This window comes from Dermochelys coriacea, chromosome 21 (assembly GCF_009764565.3).
Source record: "Dermochelys coriacea isolate rDerCor1 chromosome 21, rDerCor1.pri.v4, whole genome shotgun sequence".
Lineage (NCBI taxonomy): Eukaryota > Metazoa > Chordata > Testudines > Dermochelyidae > Dermochelys > Dermochelys coriacea.
The window spans coordinates 6,126,875-6,141,987 of record NC_050088.1 but is presented as its reverse complement, the minus strand read 5'-3'; the positions used below and the strand labels follow the sequence as shown (position 1 = coordinate 6,141,987).

Below are 15,113 nucleotides of genomic sequence, written 5' to 3'. Positions count from 1 at the left end.
CTCTTCTATCTAACTATAACCATGTAAGCAAAGAAGACGCCTGCTAGTGAATTTTGGATTTGTGTCTTTCTTTGTAATTTCCTTTACACCGACTCACTTTTCAGATTGCTATCTGCTTCAGCATCATCTCCTGTACCGCAATAGGAAATGAACCATTTAAGAATGACAGCCATCTAAGAAGGATACTTCGGGGGATGCATCAGTTCAATAGGGGAGGTGAAAAAAAAGCAAGAAATGGACTTCTAGTCTGGTAGTTGCCTAACTCTTTGGGTAAGTAGAATTATATCGAAGATGGATTCAGAGGGACATTGAATGGGATTCTCGAGAAATGTTTGGTTGAGCAACTCTTGGAAATTCTGTTCTGGGATCAAAATAGAAAATCATTTTCTGATCTGCAGTGCAGATGGAGCCTCTCGTTTCTAAGTCTCCTGTCCTCATAGTCTCTAAAACCTGTGTCTGTATAGGAGACATTTGTTAGTAATTATACAAAAGCATTTATTTCATTTTAGTTATTCGATCATTTTAAAGCATTTATCTAAAACTGAACATGCCCTTACAAAATTGAAAACACACAATGCAAATTAAATCTGGCTTGTCAACCTTAGTTATAAAGTTGAATTCTCTTGGATGTTATGGCCAAAAGTTTCAAGCTGAGGGACCCAGTGCAGCAGAGCAGATGTTTAACTTTATCTGTGTGCTTAAGTCCCACTAACTTCAAGTTAAACACATGTTTAAGTCTGAGATGTTCAAAGGAGTAAACGGGAATTGGCTGCCTGATTCCCATTAATTTACAATGGGATTTGGGCACCTAATTACCTTAGGCTGGGATTTTCAAAAGTGCCTAAGGGCTTTGTTGAATCGGAACCCTGAATGCCAGATCCTCAAAGTATTTAGGTACTTAGGTGCCCAGCCCCCACTGAAATCAATGAGAGTTAGGTGCCTAAATACCTTTGAGGGTCTGGGTCTTAGTACATAATGTTAAGCTGTTAAGTCCACGTGTCGGCTTTAAATAAAAGAGGTGTGATTTTTTTCCAGGAATTCCATTGGGAGCTGCTGGAGCTCAGCACATTGAAAATCCAACCTCCTTTATTTAGATGCCTAAAGATGGGTTTAGGAGCCTAACTTTAGGCATTTATGGTCTGTAGCTTTTATTTGTTATTTCATCTTTTTTTAAATTGTATTTATCAAATGCTTTTTTGGGCATTTAAAAAAAAGGATAAAATTATGAAAAACAAATTTTAGGTTTTTTTATTATTATTATTTATTTACTAATTGTGATGAGTTAGTGGATTGCAGTAGTGCTCAGAAGTTCCAGTCAAGGATCAGGGCCCCATTGAGAAGGGCATTGGACACACATGCACGCGTGCACCCTTCCCCCCCCACAGAGTCATGTCTCTACCCCACATAGTAATGACTATTTTAACTATTAAAACATGGCCAGTGAGGTTTATGCAGAGTGTAATGATTACGGTTTCCAGTTGTAGGTTAAAGTCCATAAAACTCAACCCAAGCAAACCTTGTAGAACAGGCCTTTGTAGCATATACACTGGAAAGACCCCACAAAATGTCCCTGTTTTTCAGTGTTGGGAATGGTTAGCAGAGGTGGCTGAGATACCCTAATGATTTCCCGCACCCTCTGGGAGCTCATGCCCAGGATCACAGAGCTCTGGAGGGTGTTGTCGTCTTTTGGTAAAACTCATGGAAAACAGTCAGTTATATCGTGGCCCAAAGGCCCTAATTCAGAGAAGCATCCCTCTTCAGGGAGCATTCATTGGGGACAAAGTGTTTTCCTGATCTGGGGCCTCCCAGCCTGGGTAGACAGATTTAGGTTAGTGGGGCTCAGGCTAGCATACTAAAAATAACTGTATAAACAGCGCTTTGAAGTTGTGGCTCAAGCTCTGAAGCCTGGAGTGGGGTGGGGTGGGGTGGGCTTCACAGCCCAAGTTTCAACCTGAGCTGCATCTTCAAAGTACTGTCTACATAGCTATTTTTAGAACCCTGGTATGAAACCCCCCTAGCTCGAAGCTGTTCGCCCAGGCTGGGAGGCTCGCTGTTGGAGATGGTACAAACATACCCAAAGAATGCCCCAGTGGTGTACAGCATTGGATCAATGCAGGAGCATTCTATGGAAGTCCCAACCCCTGGCAAAGAAAGCCAAATATGCCATTTTTAAAAAAAAACAAAATTTGTATAATACTCTGCAAATTCTCTCATGCCTCATCCGGAGAAAAGCTCACTTGGTTTGTTATTGAATCAGGCAGCTGAAAATTAGCAATTGAATATTTGCTCTCTCTCTCATTAGTAATGGCTAATTATGGGCCTTAGTCACATAACTGACCCACCGCAGTCATTGGGGCTGCTTATGTGAGTACAGACTACTCATGTGAGTAGAGGATGCTGAATGGAGCTCTGGGTTAGCAAGTAATAATCTGAATGTTTGAGGCTACCGTAGCCTTACCTTGAGATCTTTGGATGCAAAGCAGTATATAAGAGCTAGATATTATTTTTCGTTACTGAAAAACTTTGGGCCCAACTTGCACCATTTGGACCAAGCACTGAGAGATGCTGAATCCCGATAGTGCAATTTTATTCCCACTGACTACAATAGAAATTGTCGCTGCTCTGCACCTTTCAGGACCCATAGAGAAACATACTCTTTGGAATGACACTGATGTTCTTTGCAATCAGAAGTACCGCTGAAATAAGAAGAGTCTGTCATGCAGCAGGACCACAGCTTGCAGTCAACCGAGCTTTGCACTGAAAATGTGTCATCTAGTCAAACGTTAAAATTGGATAAGTCGTTTTCTCATTGGTGTCAAGTCCTTTTTAGGAACCTCTCTTTATATACTATATAGAGAATCTCTTATAGAAACCTGCTCCCGTGTCAGCTGTCCTGGGGAGAATGTGAGATAGTGGCTGTCTAATGGAGGTAGACACTGGGGGACAGGGGAATTACATTATTATTTACCGTTCTCTATTATCTGTGACTATGATGAGTTTTTATTAAGCACCTATCACTGCAGGCCTGTCTGATAAAGTAGCACTTTGTTTTTCCCTCAAAACATTTTTATTATGGTGATACATATAAAATAAATTGGGGTAAGGCAAAGCATATAGGAAATAACTGCATGTACAAACAACAGGAGGGGCCATTACAATGCAACACAGGCACGATGCATATCTGGATTACTATCATTCTTACAGCTAGATTCCCCTCCCAGGTCTTGCTCCAACTCCCACTGAAGTCAATGGAAAACCTCCCCTATAAGTCAAAGGGAGTTGTATTTTCCCCTTGGATATCCCATGGCAACCTGGTGAGTTTCAATGAGTTTGTCACAGAATGGAGAATGCGTTAGATAGGCCTAGGAACAATACTTCATAAAAGATGGACCATGAATTAGAAATAAGAGGAAGGCCCTTTAGTTGTTTATTTTCCTACAACTAATTTTTGCAGCTTTGGAAAAGTCCTACCAGGCTGATGCCCCTGTAGAAACCTAATAGGCCAGATCCTTGGTTGGTGGAAATTGGCATTAAAGTCAATGGAGTTGGCTGGGGTCTGGCCTAACGACAATAATGTCTCTTCCTAACCCTACTTCTTCCCTCATTTCCAGCACACGTCCGTTCCATTGCTATTTTTTTTTATCCCCTTGCCACTCTGTTTATGTTAGTGCAGCATCAGTTTCTTTTCTTTGTTGCATCACTCTGCTTAGACTATTGCATTTTTTCTCCATCAGTTCTGCCCCCTTATTGCAGCTGGCTGTGAAGCAACACCCACTCAAGTCCACATGAGGTTCAGTGGATGGTAAGAAAGACTTATGGAAACTGCTATTTGCCCAGGACAGACCGGTGCCATAGTTAGCATGAATTGATCCCCTTATTGGTAGCTGATTTATGGGGGCAGGAGGTAGGGCGTCCCGTGAGGTATTGTACGGTTTTAACCTTTGTGGCTCAGGGCAGCTCCAGGGGAATGAAAGCCAAGAGGAGTGCAATAGAGAGCCCGAGATGCACAGGAGGGAGCTTTGTCTAGTGGTCAGAGCATAGGACTGGGAGTTAGGCATTCTGGGTTCCATTCCTGGCTCAGTTACTGAGCCCGTGTGTCGCTCTGGGCAAATCGCTTGGCCTCCCTGTTCCTGAGTTCCCCTCCCCCATTCTGTAATATAGACGTGCACAGTATTATTATTGTTTTATCGGCACATGGGGGACCAGCCATGTTCCTCTGTGCATTCATCTGGTCCCAAAGACACTGGTGCCTCTTTGCTATCAGGTCCCTGGATATCCCCGCCCGTGGCTGAACTTTGTGACTTTCTCCTCACCCATAACTATTTTACATTTGGGGACAATGTATACCTTCAAATCAGCGGCACTGCGATGGGTACCCGCATGGCCCCACAGTATGCCAACATTTTTATGGCTGACTTAGAACAACGCTTCCTCAGCTCTCGTCTCCTAATGCCCCTACTCTACTTGCGCTACACTGATGACATCTTCATCATCTGGACCCATGGAAAAGAAGCCCTTGAGGAATTCCACCATGATTTCAACAATTTCCATCCCACCATCAACCTCAGCCTGGACCAGTCCACACAAGAGATCCACTTCCTGGACACTACGGTGCTAATAAGCGATGGTCACATAAACACCACCCTATATCGGAAACCTACTGACTGCTATTCCTACCTATATGCCTCTAGCTTTCATCCAGATCATACCACATGATCCATTGTCTACAGCCAAGCTCTACGATATAACCGCATTTGCTCCAACCCCTCAGACAGAGACAAACACCTACAAGATCTCTATCATGCATTCCTACAACTACAGTACCCACCTCCTGAAGTGAAGAAACAGATTGACAGAGCCAGAAGAGTACCCAGAAGTCACCTACTACAGGACAGGCCCAACAAAGAAAATAACAGAACGCCACTAGCCATCACCTTCAGCCCCCAACTAAAACCTCTCCAACGCATCCTCAAGGATCTACAACCTATCCTGAAGGACGACCCATCACTCTCACAGATCTTGGGAGACAGGCCAGTCCTTGCTTACAGACAGCCCCCCAATCTGAAGCAAATACTCACCAGCAACCACACACCACACAACAGAACCACCAACCCAGGAACCTATCCTTGCAACAAAGCCCGTTGCCAACTCTGTCCACATATCTATTCAGGGGACACCATCATAGGGCCTAATCACATCAGCCACACTATCAGAGGCTCGTTCACCTGCACATCTACCAATGTGATATATGCCATCATGTGCCAGCAATGCCCCTCTGCCATGTACATTGGTCAAACTGGACAGTCTCTACGTAAAAGAATGAATGGACACAAATCAGACGTCAAGAATTATAACATTCAAAAACCAGTCAGAGAACACTTTAATCTCTCTGGTCACTCAATTGCAGACCTAAAAGTGGTAATAGTTCAACAGAAAAACTTCAAAACCAGACTCCAATGAGAGACTGCTGAATTGGAATTAATTTGCAAACTGGATACAATTAACTTAGGCTTGAATAGAGACTGGGAATGGATGAGTCATTACACAAAGTAAAACTATTTCCCCATGTTATTTCTCCCCCCCCACCCCACCCCCACTGTTCCTCAGATGTTCTTGTTAACTGCTGGAAATAGCCTACCTTGCTTGTCACCATGAAAGGTTTTCCTCCTTTCCCCCCCCGCTGCTGGTGATGGCTCATCTTAAGTGATCACTCTCCTTACAGTGTGTATGATAAACCCATTGTTTCATGTTCTCTGTGTGTGTATATCAATCTCCCCTCTGTTTTTTCCACCAAATGCATCTGATGAAGTGAGCTGTAGCTCACGAAAGCTTATGCTCTAATAAATTTGTTAGTCTCTGAGGTGCCACAAGTACTCCTTTTCTCTCTCCTTAGAAACCCTCAGTAACTCATTCAGCAGTTGTCGTGCCTGTGAAGACTCTCTGCTGGGAGGATGGCTAATTCCAGGTAAGCTCTGCATAAAACAGCTCTTCCCTGTGGTGCTCCCAACCGCAGTATGGAGCAGTGACCATTAATGCTGCTTATTAGAGGGAGAAACTTGCTATGAAAGGGAGTTGATGATCGATACCCCATGTAGTTGGTGATTGATCTTCTCCCTTGTAACCTGATCTGTAGAATTAGAAATGGGCTCCAGATTTTGAAGGCATCAGAATTCAAGGGTGTTCAGTTCCAAGGGGTTTGGAGTCCTCTCTGCTTATTTCTAAAATCTCCATTTTAGCTGTCCCTGGGGCAACTATGTATTCTTGCTGGACACCTAGGTCTGATAGTCAGTTAGGCCAAGATTTTCAAAAGTGACTAGTGGTTTTAGGTTTCAGAGTAGCAGCCGTGTTAGTCTGTATTCGCAAAAAGAAAAGGAGTACTTGTGGCACCTTAGAGACTAACACATTTATTAGAGCATAAGCTTTTGTGAGAAGTGAGCTGTAGCTCACGAAAGCTTATGCTCTAATAAATGTGTTAGTCTCTAAGGTGCCACAAGTATTCCTTTTCTTTTAGTGGTTTTAGGGTGTCTCCATTTTTAGGAGCCCAATTTCTATCCTATTCTATATAGACTCTTATGCCATGCTCATCACTGTCTTAAGTGCCTTTCAACTTGAGATTTCTTAAAGGAGCCTGATTTTTTTCAGAAAGTGCAGAGCACCCAAAATCAGATTTAGTTTGTCTCGAATTGGACACCAAAAGCTTGGCAACCTCAAACCACTGGTCACTGTTGAAAATCTTTGCCAAAGTCTTTGGGAAATCACCTTAAAAACGACGTCCTATCTGAAACCATGTCAGCCCATCAGCACTTGAACGATCTAACATAACCTGATTGTTTTCTCTCCCTTAGCAAATGTGATTATTGGTGGACAATCATTCTCAGCTCAGGTGTGACCTCTATCCTCTATGTTCTTCTCCTAGTAATGCTTTACATCAAGCTCAGCAGGAAAATAGGTAATTTCATCTCTTATTGGTTTCATTTATAATGTGCCTCTTTCATCCCTGGTGTGAATCCATTTAAGTGAACAGGACGAATTTGGCCCAAGAGCCAACAAAGAATAACTCTTTGGTTTGCTAAGGGTCACAAACTGCTGAATTGTGACAGCTAGTCTTGGTTCATGAAATGCCAAGCACTCCAGGAGATGAGAGAGGAGAATGAATGGGGGTGCTTTTTAAACAAGTTCCAATGTAATTTGAAAAACAGATGGATCAGCCCCTTAGCAGGTATAAATCGTAGTACCATTGAAGTCATGCATTGAAGCCAAAGGAGCTATTTTGATTTACATTAGCTGAGGTTCTGGCCCAGTGTGTGTGGAATGCAGGATGGGAGGAGGCTACACAAGTCATGTATTTTGGGGGTAAAAAGCAAGTAGTGGCAGGGGTTAAAGAAACAGCGTTTGGGTGGTTTTGCTACAGCACAACAACATTACAACAGGACACTGTGGGTATGTCTACACGGCAATGGGGGAGGTGTGATTTCCAACTTGGTAGACGTCTTGCTCTAGCTCTGCTTGAGCTAGTGCCTAAAATAGCTGCATGGCTGTGGCAGCACTGAGTCAGCCTAGACGCCAAGTACAGTCCCACCCGATTGCCTGGCAGCTAGCTTGAGTTGCCACCAGTGCTGCTGAGGCCACTCTGCTAGTTTTAGGGCCTGTCTACGCTGCGAAGTTGTCGACAAAACTTTTGTCTTTCACGGGTACTTAAAAAAAGTGCCTCCCCCTGCCACCCTGTGAAAGACAAAAGTATTTTGTCGGCAAAAGTGCTTCGAAGTACCAAAAAGAGCATTTACGCACGCTGACTTTTAGTGACACGGCTGTGTTGACACAGCCTTGTCACTAAAAGCTGCTTGGTGTAGACAAGCCCTTAGGTACTAGCACAAGCAGAGCTACTGAGTGTATGGCTACCCAAGCTGAGAATTCTTCCTCCCAGCTGCTATGTAGAGGTACCCTGTGCCGTCATCACATACATACAAAGTAAGCTGAAATCCTGCCAGCCTTACTCACATGAGTAGACCCCACTGAGGTCAATGGGGCAACTTGCATGAGTGAGACAAGCAGAATTTGGCCCGTAATGTCAGCTATCTGACAGGACATGTTACACATGAAATAGTCTATACTAGTCTATATTACAGCTGTTTGAAAAATTGTCCTATCACAGGAAATGTCAACGCTTCAAAATTATTTTCTGTTCAGTCAGAATGAGAAGTCAAAAATATTTTTACAAAAATTGTGAAATGAAAAACTCCAAAAAATTTTGAATCAGAAATGTTGAAATGGAAAATTCTGACACTTTTGATCAAAATGAAACAAGTCAATAGACTGATGTTTTATTGTTTTTGTTTCAAAACTACATTTTTCTTTTGAATAGACATTTTAAAACATTTAAAAAAAAAGTTGATTTGAAACATTTTTTGTTTCAATTCTCCCTGTTGGAATGTGGGAAATTTTCATCAAAATCAACATTTGATTTTGATTAAACCACATTTTCCAATGAGAAACATATTTATCCAAGCGTTGTATATAGTACATGTTCCAATCAGTCCTGTTGCTTAATTCAATCTTGTATTTGTATAGATGGAGGTTCAGAAGCACAGTGAACCTTTCACCACAAGATATCTGAGCCCAAATCTGCTTTAGATCACAATTTGGTAATTTCAGTAATTTCTCACTCATTGGTTCACCTCAAAAATAAAATAGCCCACTCTGACTCTTACGTTATATGCTGTTCAGGAGAGGCCCTCACAGGATTGACATGAGATGTTCTAGGACTGGGTTCTAGTGCAGTGGTGGATCCGTGTGTGAAAGTCCCAGGAGTGGAATAACAGCGGGTGCTGGGATGTGGCTTAGGGGCACTGGCAGATCTGGATGTGGGGAGAACAGGACTGGAATAACTGGTGTACGTGTGTGTGTGTGTGTAACTTTCTCGAGCCAATGCTGTCATTTTTTCATATTTGTAAGCACCGGGTACTTCTAGGAGGGACCAATTTTTTTTGTAGTTCAGTGCACCATCTCCTGTAATGCCCTGTACTGTGTGCTCCAGTGGGAGGCACAGAAATGACAACAAACAAGAAAACCACAAATGACCAAGCCCCTTGTGCACCATTATACTATAGTAGGAAGGATTTTTTTATTGTCCCTGCCTAGTAATCAGCTCATGCCCTGAAGTGACAGCCCTTGTCATGTTTTCCCTACAGTAGCAGAAGTAATGAGCAAATCTGATTTTCCATTTCAGACAATCATTCCTGTAGCAATCAGGCGAGCAGCAGCCCTTCTACAAAACCAGAACAACCCAACGCTCCCCAGGCAGCAAAGGAGATTTTGAAAAGGCCATGCATCCGGGGTAAGATTGCATCTTGGGGGCCAAAAAATCAAGTCTCGGCTCAGTGGGTGCAGCCAGCAATCTTCAAATCTGTGCTTGCACCAGCTCCTCAGCTGTTGCAAATTGGCATAGCTTCATTGACTTCAGTGGCCCAAGACCAGTTGAAACTGGCTGAATATCTGACTTCGGGTACTTGTTCCTGCAGACAGGTATTTGGAAACATAGGGCCAGATTCACCACTGCGTTTCATCTTAAGTTGATGTTTACACCCATGCTAAGGGAATCTAACATGTTACTCCTCTGCTCTGGTAGTGTGTTACACGCGTTTTGCACTCGTTTTGCAAATGATGAGTGACATAAGGTGTGGGTCCTGCATTTGTATTTTAGTGTTTGAGAAAGGGGGGAGAACAGTTTATTCATTACACAACAGCTTATTCGTTATATAATAACTTCTTCTCTAACTCGCTAAGAAAATACTTCGCTATTAGCCTGATTCATTGCAAGGGATGAGCCTTTCTTTGTATGTTATCAATAGAACTGGGCAGCAGCAAACACAACCTAGCTTTGGGACGGTGAATGAAGGACCTGTACAAGTGAGCTATATGCATTAACAATTCACATCACCTCCTCCCTCCCCATTCCATTTGCCAGATGAGTTCTTCTCCATTCAGTCCTTCAGGAAGGCAGATAAGGGTCTCTGACGCCAGCACTCTTCATATTTTCCATTTTCATACTAGAGAATGTGATCATCGGGAGCCAATAACACAATGAACATTTGAATTCCCTGATCAATATTGCTGATGTACAGTAATGCCTCTTGTCAGGCTGAGGGGTGGAGTTTCACTGCACATATTGGGAGGGGGCATTAAAAAATCAGCATGAAAAGCAAAATTTCAAATTTCCAATTTAAAATCAACCATAATGCTGTAGAGTTGGAATATATTAAGGGCCTGGTTCTCATTTCTGTTAAGGGCTTGTCTATGCATGGAGTTATTCAGGGACTTGCTTAAACCATATGGTTAATTTAAACAGGAACAAGACACCCACACATGGAGTTAATCAGGAATAGCTCCATGTGCAGTCAAGCCTGAAGGCCCCTTTATACCACATCTGGCAGCATAAGGATGGGGGACTCTATCCTGGGAAGCAGTGACTGTGAAAATCATTTGGGGGTTGTGGTAGATAGTCAGCAGAACATGAACTCCCACTCAGATGCTGCAGTCAAAAGAGTTAATGTGATCCTGGGATGCATAAACTGGGAAATCTTGAGAATGAGTAGAGAGGTTATTTTATGGCTGTATTTGGTGTGACCACTGCAGGGATACTGTATCCTGTTCTGGTGCCCACAATTCAAGAAGGATGTTGATAAATTGAAAAGCGTTCAGAGAAGAGCCATGAGAATGATTAAAGGTTTGGAAAATATGCCTTCTAGTGATAGACTCCAAGTGCATAATCTATTTAGCATCACAAAGAGAAGCTTAAGGTGTGGTTTGATCACAGTCTATAAGTATCTCCCTGGAGAACAAATATTTTTAATAATAGGCTCTTTTGTCCAACAGAGAAAGATATAACATGATCCAGTAGCTAGAAGCCAAAGCTGACCAAGTTCAAACTGGAAATGAGATGTAAATGTTTACTGGTCAGAGAGATTAACTCTTGGGACAATTTACCGGGGGTTGTGGTGGATTCTCCATCCCTGACAATTGCTAAATCAAGATTGGATGTTTTTCCAAAATACATGTTTAGGAATTACTTTGAGGAAGTTCAATGGCCTGTGTTATGCAGGCAGTCCCTTCTGGCCTTAGAATCTATGAAGCTATATAAAGGGGCCATATGCTCATTTTAAGGCCCCTTTATAGTGCCAGGGTGGTGTAAAGAAGTATTAATGTAAATGAGAATCACATCCTAACAATTAAAGGGCCCAACCTTGTCGTGCCTCCCCCCTCGCCCCCCGCTGGAAGTTAATGGGAGCTTTGCCAAGAAATTAAGACAGCAGGATTGGGCCCCATTTTGGACTCATGACTGGAACCCCCAAGAGACAAAAAAATGGAATTATGCATTATTGTTTGAGAAATAGTGTCATGTGCATAGATCAACACCATATGAGAGAGAGAGAAAGATCCTCTGTCTACTGCTAACTCACTTTCTCATTCATCTCTTCTCCCTACCCATTCTCTAGCTTATAGTTATTATAGGTGCAAATGTTTACACTTTTTTTTAAGGTGACAGTGGCTCTTCCTCAGACAGCTCTGAGAGCTCAGACAGCAGCCCTTCCACTAGGCAGGTAATGGAATTGCACCAACCTCATTCTTATTTATTTATTCATATTATTTATTCTTTTAATGTAGACGTAATATATACCCTGAACCAGGTCTAGGCCCCGTTTTATTTGATGCTGCTGTCCAGACACTTGACTAGATTTCCCAAGAGCTCAGCGGCACCCAGCATGATGAGCTCCCCTGAAAATCTCCCCACTTATTTGGTGCACAAATAGGAGCTGAACTTTCGTGGAAATCTGGCCTATAGTAAGAGACAATCCCTGCCCCACAGGACTTCAGCCTAACTCCCAGCTTTGGCGCCATTCAGCAGACTGCCAAGGGACAGGTGTGGGCATCAGGATTTAAGAGAGATAAAATGGGAGTGGGAATATTGCAGAGGACACAGCTGGCCAGATTAGATGACAAACATGCAATTTTTCCTGGTGCTACTGATTGATGATGTCCTCCCCAGGTTTACACTTTAAACATTGACTCTCAGATGATGGTGCTTGGGCCATCAGTGATCTGCAGAGTACTTCCTGGTCACAGGGAGGAAACATGAGAAACAAGCAGGGGAGGACTGAGGTGCTGGGATTGGAAAGGAGCCAGTAAGAGTATACATATTACCTGAATTTTAGGGCTACTCAGATCCAGGACTCCAGAATCCATTGTGTGTGTGTGTGTGTGTGTGTGTGTGTGTGTGTGTGTGTGTGTGTGTGTGTGTGTGTGTGTGTGTGTGTGTGTGTGTGAAAAACACTGAAAAGCAACACTGAAAACGTTTGTGATCTCCGTGCCATCTGCAGTATTGCCACCTGTTGCTGCTGATCCAAAATCAAACTGCTGACATGGCAGCAAAATCCCAAGCAAATTGACTTCATTATCTTACTAAAATAGTAAGTGAAATCACGAAGATTTGAATGGCAGTTGTTCTCTGTGGTATGCAAATGTGTCTGACTATAGACAGATGGGATTTGTATAGTGAGCTTAGAGATCGTATGACCCCCTAAAGTGTGCCATGCCGCTATGATTGAACCAGAACTGATAATGCCTGTGAAGACTAGACTGAATTCTGGTCTGGTTTCTATTTGTCATATGCTAGTGTCCTCGGTCAGAAGAAGGGGTCGACTACACATCCCTGGTCTTCCAAGCTACCGGTCGCAGCGCAAGCACTGCAGAGGACTATGAGAACATGAAGATGGGAGCAGACTATGTCAATGTGGATCCCAGAAAAAGGAAGGTGGATTTCTGGACATGCTCGAGCCCTGTATCTTCCAAACCAGTGGAATATACTGAAGTGAAATTGTGATTTCTTGGGATGCCATTAACTAAGTTTTCCTTAGGAACATCAGAACTGCCACAGCAGGTCAAATCAGTGATCCATCCTTAGTCAGTATCCTGTATCCTTCTCTGCACATTTCACATAGGTCACTGTCAACCTGTTCATATAGGTATGTTCCTCCTAATCCTCGTCAATTAGTGGCTGTCATGTCCTGAAGCATGAAGCTTTATATTTCTTACAACATTTTATTCTGCCTAATGTAACTGTGCATGTTCTTGTTACCCGTACAAAGGTCTCTGCCCTTCTGAATCCCACAAAGCTCTTGGCTGTGTTGATACAATGTAGCACTGGTTATTCACAGCTTGTGTAAAAAGAGCATTTCCGATTCGCAGTGATAATTGTGCCCTTCCATTTCATTGGCTTCCCCTTGTTCTCACATTAAAGGAGAGAGTAATTAAGAACACCCAATAAATATAATACAGGGCCAAATCCTCAGCTAGTGTAAAACCTAATTCAACATCAATGGAGCTACACCAACTGGGCTGGCCCTTTGATTTGACTTGTTTTTTATTTGCTTGATATCAATTAATTTAAAAAAAAAAACTTTTTAAATGCTTAAATATATTTCCTGGGCCTCCTTTGTCTTTTCCCTTGGACCAACGCTGACTTTTCTTTTTTTCCCCTCCCTTCCTCTTTTAATTTTTTTAAAGCTCTTCATAGTGACAGGTCCCTGGGCACTTCTGCAGGCAATCAGGGCAGGGGCTCTCTTTTCTGAAGATGATTTGCCTGCGACGTTCTTTAGCTGAGGACAGTCATGTTCGTCAGGGGTACCCAGGGTTTTGAGGCACCTCCACACCACCGGTCCGGGGTGTGAGGGCTTCTCTCCAGGGCCTGCTGTGGAGTAGCTCCCTGTAACCACCGGCTACCTTCCAGGCCTCCACAGGCCTCACAGTCTCTGTACAGGTTTCAGAGTAGCAGCCGTGTTAGTCTGTATTCGCAAAAAGAAAAGGAGTACTTGTGGCACCTTAGAGACTAACAAATTTATTAGAGCATAAGCTTTCGTGAGCTACAGCTCACTTCATAGTGATAGGCACACCCCAGCCCCTGTGTCCTCGGAGCGTCCCCACAGAGTCCAGCCCCTCACCACTGAAGGCTCACAGAGTGAGAAGGCTGCTGTTCCAAAAGGAACAGCACACACCAGCTTGTCAGACTGGTGATCCTCAGTTAACACCAGAGCCTGAAGGTATTGTGGTGGTGAAAACAAGAATAAGTTGATGATCAAAGAGCAGAGATTCAAATGACCGTGCGTCAGATTGCTGGAAACAAATGGTTATGTATAAAACAAAATCATAACGCACTTCCTGAACTTAACTAACAACTATCCTCCTGGTAATATCTCTAATTTCCTCACCCACCTTGTCTTTCTAATATCTTGGGACCGACATGGCTACAACAACACTGCATGCAAATTATTTTCCTGTCTAAAGAAGCGGATCTAACCCAACATTCTCTGCCAAACCTGGGTGACCCCTCTTTCATGCAGCAAATTTGCTGTCCAATCACTTCTCTGTCTCCCCCTGCCCCACTGTAGTACAGCAAACCTTAGTTAAAAGAAAAGGAGTACTTGTGGCACCTTAGAGACTAACAAATTTATTAGAGCATAAGCTTTCGTGAGCTACAGCTCACTTCATTGGATGCATTTGGTGGAAAAAACAGAGGAGAGATTTATATATACACACACAGAGAACATGAAACAATGGGTTTATCATACACACTGTAAGGAGAGTGATCACTTAAGATAAGCCATCACCAGCAGCAGGGGGGGAAGGAGGAAAACCTTTCATGGTGACAAGCAGGTAGGCTAATTCCAGCAGTTAACAAGAATATCAGAGGAACGGTGGGGTGGGAGGGAGAAATACCATGGGGAAACAGACTCCAACAAGAGACTGCTGAATTGGAATTAATTTGCAAACTGGATACAATTAACTTAGGCTTGAATAGAGACTGGGAATGGATGAGTCATTACACAAAGTAAAACTATTTCCCCATGGTATTTCTCCCCCCCCCCACCCCCCACTGTTCCTCTGATATTCTTGTTAACTGCTGGAATTAGCCTACCTGCTTGTCACCATGAAAGGTTTTCCTCCTTCCCCCCCCTGCTGTTGGTGATGGCTTATCTTAAGTGATCACTCTCCTTACAGTGTGTATGATAAACCCATTGTTTCATGTTCTCTGTGTGTGTGTATATAAATCTCTCCTCTGT

General features: G+C 43.1%; 1 protein-coding gene across 9 annotated transcripts in view; it reads left to right on the top strand.

The window, feature by feature from the left end:
- RHEX (regulator of hemoglobinization and erythroid cell expansion) overlaps nt 1-13,466 on the top strand; it is a 31,486-nt gene extending 18,020 nt beyond the window's left edge. For 2 of the 9 annotated variants that reach the window (XM_043500687.1, XM_043500688.1), the window contains exons 2-7: nt 105-270; nt 5,894-5,965; nt 6,846-6,949; nt 9,227-9,334; nt 11,536-11,597; nt 12,671-13,466. In XM_043500687.1, coding sequence (XP_043356622.1) covers nt 5,952-5,965; nt 6,846-6,949; nt 9,227-9,334; nt 11,536-11,597; nt 12,671-12,877 — 495 coding nt within the window. In that variant the 5' untranslated portion in view covers nt 105-270; nt 5,894-5,951 and the 3' untranslated portion in view covers nt 12,878-13,466. Of the gene's footprint in view, nt 1-104; nt 4,285-5,871; nt 6,327-6,429; nt 6,432-6,520; nt 6,950-9,226; nt 9,335-11,535; nt 11,598-12,670 lie in introns of those variants that run through there. The other 7 variants (XR_006276570.1, XM_043500691.1, XM_043500690.1 and 4 more) reach the window with 7 other exon arrangements.
- Nucleotides 13,467-15,113: the final 1,647 nt, after the last annotated feature.